The following is a 6,400-nucleotide window of genomic DNA, read 5'->3' on the forward strand; positions in this document are numbered from 1 at the left end:
AAGAAAGGGTAGTAGGAGAACAAGACGATATCAAACGACTAAAAATAAACAAGAAAAATGGAAACAGATGTACCTGAAATCGATCTAAGCAAGAACAAACTTGAATTTTCCACATCTCTGCAATTTTGGTCCACTCGGACATTATTCGTGTGTTTTGTTTTAGCAAAACACAAGAATAAAGTCCAAACGGACCTAATCCGTTAACAATAACCCCCACTCGCCCATTTTTGGGTTTTTAGGGTTCATCTTCGATCCAATATTCGAAGGGTTCTACGAGGATTCGAAGAATAAGGTTCAGGGTTTTGGAAAGAGGGTGCTTTGGCGGTTGAGGTGTGTTATTTTGGTCGGATTCAGAGTGGTTGCCGTCGGGTTTACGGTGAGGGGATGGATGGGCGGCGCTTAGGGTTCAGAGGTCGTTTGGTTCGTCTTTGAAAGAGACGAAGGGGTGGTGGTGTTTGGAAATGAGACGGGTAAAGGGGTTTGGGGGGTCTTTGCATATTAAATATTGATCTCTTAATCTGGGCCGTTGGGTGATGGGATCCAACGGCTCTGATTTAAAAGAAATGATGGGGCGGTCCAGTTTAGTAACGGGTCAGGGTCGGATAATGGATGTGGGTGAGGGTTGGACGATCTGGACCGTTGATCAAGTGAGATCAACAGTCAGGATGGGGCATGATGGAACGACGTCGTTTGGGACGTCTGTGAGGCTTGGGCCAATTGGACCGGGTAAAGGGATGTTTGAATTGGGCTGATGATTATTGGGCCTAGTCCGATTTCCTTCTCTTCTTTTAATTTGTTTTTTTTTTCTTTTTCAAACTAATTTTCGAAATTTAGAAACCTAAAATCCTATTCTAACTTATAAAAAGCCAAATTAACTTAAATAATATTAGGTTAAGTACAAAAATTACATTTAAACACAAAAAATACAAAATGCCTTTTTTTTATGATTTTCCGATTATTGCCAAATAAATTATGATTTAAGTTTTAACCCACAAATTATAAAATTAAATCCTAAGAGTATTTTTTTTATTTTTCTTTTATATGACTAATTAATTCTAAAAAGGCAAAAATAATTATTAAATGCACATGCACATATATTATTATTTTTTTTGTATTTTTCATTAATTAAGAAAAAATAAAATGTACGCACAAAAATGCAAATAATTAATAAAATACCACAAAAAATTCTCAAAAATTGCATGTAAAGGAAAATTATTTTACTTTTTTTTTGATTTATTTTGGAGTAATTGTTGTGAAGTAAAAATCACGTGCTCACAGTATTAATACACGATTCTTTTTGGGCCCCAACTTTCGATTTGGGCCTACTTGGTTTGATGTTTAAGCCCACTAAAACATTTGTGGCTTTCATCCGAATTTGTCAGTTTGCCTCCATGTAGCTACCATTGCTTGCAGTTACCATACCTATGTTTGAGACTTTGAATTGACAAACAGAAAGCGGAAAACCAAATATTTGGAGTTTCGGCCCAGTCCATGAAAGCACAAAGGGATCTTTACATAAATAGCCAGGCGTATTTGGCTTTGTATGTATGTATGTATGTATGTATATATATATAAACCTTACTATCAGTGGGGTCTGGGGAAGGTATAGTGTACACAAACCTTAACCCTACCTGGAGGGGTAGAGAGGCCATTTTCGAAAAACCCTCGGCTCAGAGACAATAGATCCGTAACAACAAAAATCAGAAAAAATAATATCAGCAACGTGAGATATAGTAAATAAATGAAAAAGTAATAGCACAGATACTATGCAAAAATGTGAAACACAACATAAATCGCTAGCAGTCCTAGACAAAACACTACCAGATAGCCGGTCAAAAAGGAAAAACGCTCGACTTCCCTTTAACCTACAACCCTAATGCTCGACCTCCACACCTTCCTATCAAGAGTCATGTCCTCGGAAATCTGGAGCCGCACCATATCCTATCTGATCACCTAGCCCCAATACTTCTTATTCCACCCTTTACCTCTACTCGTACCTGCCAAAGTAACTGCTCACACCTCCTGACCGGGGCATCTAGGCTTCTCCTCCGCACGTGCCCAAGCTATTTAAGTCGCTCTTCCCGCATCTTGTCGTCCACCGGAGCCATGCCCACCCTCTCCCGAATATCTTCATTCCTAATCTTATCCAGCCTAATGTGCCCCCACATTCATCTCAACGTCCTTATTTCTGCTACTTTCATCTTTTGGATATGTGAATTCTTGACTGACCAACACTCAGTCCTATACAGCACGGCCGGTCTACACATGTTATATATAAATTATTTATTTATTATACGTCCATCGTACAATTTTAAGTTTATGTAGTTTGGTGGATGACTATTTGGGTTAATTCTCCGAGCAAAAAAGGCAAAGATCACTATTAGTCTGTGACAAAAAACTGTTATATTCAATAGCTGTAAAAATATATAAGATTTGTAGATGTTTTGTACATAACATACATAAATGTATATATATACAAAAGGAATATATTTTTTGCTATTATTTAAAGGCAGCTGTATAATATCATTTTTTCAAGCAAAAATCGTGAAGCCCAAAGGTCTCGGTTAATTTCCAGTCAATCCTTGAAAAAGCGAACATTCATTTGATAAATTCAGAATTTTGGCTTGTTAACAAAAAACAGAACTTTCACTTTTTTTGTTTATCTAGTGCATCACTTGATATAAACCAACTCCTCTCTTTAGTTCTCCGATTCAAATCATATACAAAATCTAGATTTAATTCATCTAAATTCTACACCATATCTATAATTTATGCAGATAAGTTGGTTGGTTAATGAGAGAAAAATGAAGTAAAATTAAATTAAAATAATATTATTGTGACAAAAACTGGTTGGTCCTTGTTAGTGCCATCTATGGTAATCTTTAATCATGGCAGTTAGATGGAGTTTATTCATTTCTATACGTTATTATTGGGTATTTTTGGTTATTTTATTTTCAATTAATTTCTTTTTTCAAAAGGAAATGTAAAACAATTCATTAAAATTGAAGGTCGTTTTTTTATATTTTCAAAATATAAGTAACACGCCAATTTATTTTGACTGTTGATTTAAGATTAAAGAAGTTAAATGTCACAATCAAAAGGTAATGAGAAGCTTATATAACAAACATAAAAGACATCTAATTTAGACTAAACATCATAATAAATCGATTAAAAGACCATACTAGTACTAGTTTAGAAAAGTAGACCGCTAAGTGGTAGTTTATCCATTTTTTTTCCTTTTCTTTTTCTATTGTTGTTAAGGAAACCGTTTACACAATTATTTTAGGAATAAGACAAATAAGGGGAAACCGAGAAGATTACTTTTTTTTTTTTAACGAAAAGAAGGTTAAAAAGGGGTACAAACCAATTTATTGATGGGCAATTGCAATTTAATGTTTACCTTAATACATCACTTGTATAAAGTTTTTCTTCTTATTAGGAGAAGTTGTGTTATTGTAATAAAAAATATAATAACATTAATAACATAATACTAAATAAGATTAAACACAATAAATATTAATTAAAAGATGACACACATTTGGGAAATAGACCAGACATTAGTAACTTCCCCAAATTTCTATTTTAATAATGTTCTACAGTCGTTAACTTTTTCCTAATTTCCTCATCCCTCCAAAAAAGAATCTAAAATAAGAAATGCTACATATCAACAAGATAAACTATAATCGCTCCATGAACGAAAATATTCCTACAACTGCACATGTTATTTTAGGTAGAGGTGGATCTAAGATTTTAAAATTTTGGGATTCTGAATAAAACTTTTATATATATTAATTGAATTTTGAACACAAATATATAAAGTTTAGGCCAAAACTATTAAATTATTCCAAACCCATAAGTTGAATTATGGCTCTGCCATTAAGGACTATCCAAATTTTTATATAAAGATAATCCTATAAAAACATGTTCAATTTCTCCATATAGAAAAATCATGCTCTCTTCTGTAATCTACGTATTATAACAGAAAATAATAATAACATTAGTAACCAAATAAGTCCATATACTAAATAAGAAATAATTTTAGTTCCCATTCAACTAACACCATTTAACTAGTAGAGTATTAATTTATGTTATTTTCTTCTACCATTTACGAGTCATTCCTTCCCTCATTACCCTTCCTCCAAAAAAGAATCTAAAACAAGAAACACTACCTCCGAGGCAAAATATACTATAATTACTTACATGAACGAAAAACATATACACATTGTAGCTGATAATGGAGGCATTTGGAAAATATGAAGAACATCTAAATATTCCATTTGAAGGAGTCTATAGTAGAATTCCACTAATGCATATGCAGACTATCAAATATGGAAACCAAACTCCATTATAAATTGGCTGAAATCATCTCCATTAAGCACACCACTACTACAATATTAACATTTGAAGTTGGCTACATACGCTAATTTTCTCTATAGAAGCAACACGAAAGAATTTGAAGCTCTGTTCTATTTTCTATCAGTGATAAATTTTAAAAGCCCTCGGGGTAGGGGTAAGGTCTGCGTACATATTACCCTCCTTAGACCTCACTTGTGGAATTATACTGGGATATTGTTGTTGTTGATAAATTTTAAAAGCAATCAAGGTTATATAGCCTTTTGTTTATTAAATATTGTTTCCTATCTTCTAATCGGTTATTACCATAATTAAACTTGAGTTCATTGTATGTTCTAGTCCATAATATTTTTCTGACTTGAATAGTATTCTGATACGTAATGGCTCATCAAGTGCAGGAAGATGACATCTGGAGCTATGTGGTTTATTGCAGTTATAGCCATTTTGCCACTCCTATTATGTGGTGAAGGCCAACGGGTGCAAACACCTCAGGCAATTGTTGCTAAAGATGGCTCCGGGAATTACACCACAATAACGGATGCCATAATTTCAGCACCAAATAACAGTGTAAATAAATACAACATTATAATTAAGCACGGGACGTATTATGAATATATTCAAGTAGATAAATGGAAGACAAACATAGTCCTAATCGGTCAAGGCATGGACAATACTATAATATCAGGGAATAAGAGCTATGGCGGCGATGGCATCAAGACAAGTCTCACTGCTACTGTGGGTAAGCGATAAATTGTTACGATACTCAAATCATAATAGGATATCTTTTATCTGAATTTTACTTATATGACTATTCTTTGTTTCATTTCAATTAGGTGTCAATGGGAAGGGCTTCATGGCCCAAGATATCACATTTAGGAATAATGCTGGACGAGAGAACCAACAAGCAGTAGCATTAAGAGCAGAAGCTGACTTTCTTACTTTCTATAGGTGTCGTTTCGACGGCTTTCAAGACACCTTATACACAAAAGAAGGCCGACAATTCTACAGGGATTGTGAAATATTTGGCACCATAGATTTCATCTGTGGTGATGCAACAGCCGTGTTCCAAAACTCCTTAATTGAAGCACGTCTACCACTGCCCAACCAATATAATACAATCACAGCACAACATAGAGAACTTTTTAACTTAACAACGGGAATAGTGCTGCAAAACTGCACACTAAAAGCAACTCAGGAGTTGGAGAAAATGGGTAATGTTACCACATATTTAGGTCGACCGTGGGGTAATTTCTCTAGGACAGTGGTCATGCATAGTTACATTGACCATTTTATAAATCCAAGAGGATGGGTTGAATTTATAACCGAGTCGTTACTTCAGCCATTCTATCTTGAGTATGAGAATAGAGGACCAGGCGCAATCACAGATGGACGAGTGGAGTGGGCCTCTGTCACTAGAGATTCAGAGATTGCATCAAAATTCACGGTCAGACACTTCATAGGAGGTGACAAATGGATTCCCGCCGATGTTCCGTATTATTTAGATCTTCATGAATAGTCCGGTGTAATACCCATGCAAGTTCCCACTAGTTATCAGAATTGCAAATATAGTTTATATGTATTGTAAATGCCAAATGTTTGCACTTTTAAATAAAAATACCAAAATATTTCCTTATTTGTTTGTGTTTTTTGTGTATAATTATTTGATCATTTAATAAAATCAATTGATTAATTGGCTAGATGATTAATAATTAATTTGTACTTATGTAGTTTGATAGATTAAATAGGGTTACAATTTGGATGGTTCGAATATAAGGGGACAGGCAAGAAATTGGGCCAAATTTGAAAAAGAGAGGTGGCAAAGAATGCAATATCAATGGCCAATTGAGAGGGGTGCAGGAGGGGCCAAAAGGAGGTTTTTTCAAGACAAAGTTACGTTGTTTTGTTTAAGTCAGCAGGATCAAATCTCAGCCTTCCATTATCTTTGATCTAATGGTCCAAAAATAATTTTATTTATCATATAAAATATCCTATAAATCAGATTTTTGGCCTCATTTCACTCTCTTAAACCCTAGCCCCCTCTCTCCTC

The 6,400-nt window shown here is 34.3% G+C and overlaps 1 protein-coding gene across 2 annotated transcripts; it reads left to right on the top strand.

The window, feature by feature from the left end:
• The first annotated feature begins 4,405 nt into the window (after nt 1-4,405).
• LOC104223079 (pectinesterase/pectinesterase inhibitor PPE8B-like) lies at nt 4,406-5,907 on the top strand. 2 transcript variants are annotated; one of them, XM_009774428.2, is made up of 3 exons: nt 4,406-4,515; nt 4,752-5,092; nt 5,187-5,907. In XM_009774428.2, exons 2-3 carry the CDS (start codon nt 4,756-4,758, stop codon nt 5,867-5,869), a joined length of 1,020 nt encoding a protein of 339 aa, XP_009772730.1. In that variant the 5' UTR covers nt 4,406-4,515; nt 4,752-4,755; the 3' UTR covers nt 5,870-5,907. The 2 variants fall into 2 exon arrangements, with proteins under 2 accessions (XP_009772730.1, XP_009772732.1); XM_009774430.2 differs by having other exon boundaries at nt 4,406-4,510.
• Nucleotides 5,908-6,400: the final 493 nt, after the last annotated feature.

The sequence above is a fragment of the Nicotiana sylvestris genome, chromosome 3 (genome assembly GCF_000393655.2).
Source record: "Nicotiana sylvestris chromosome 3, ASM39365v2, whole genome shotgun sequence".
In the NCBI taxonomy this organism is placed as follows: domain Eukaryota; kingdom Viridiplantae; phylum Streptophyta; class Magnoliopsida; order Solanales; family Solanaceae; genus Nicotiana; species Nicotiana sylvestris.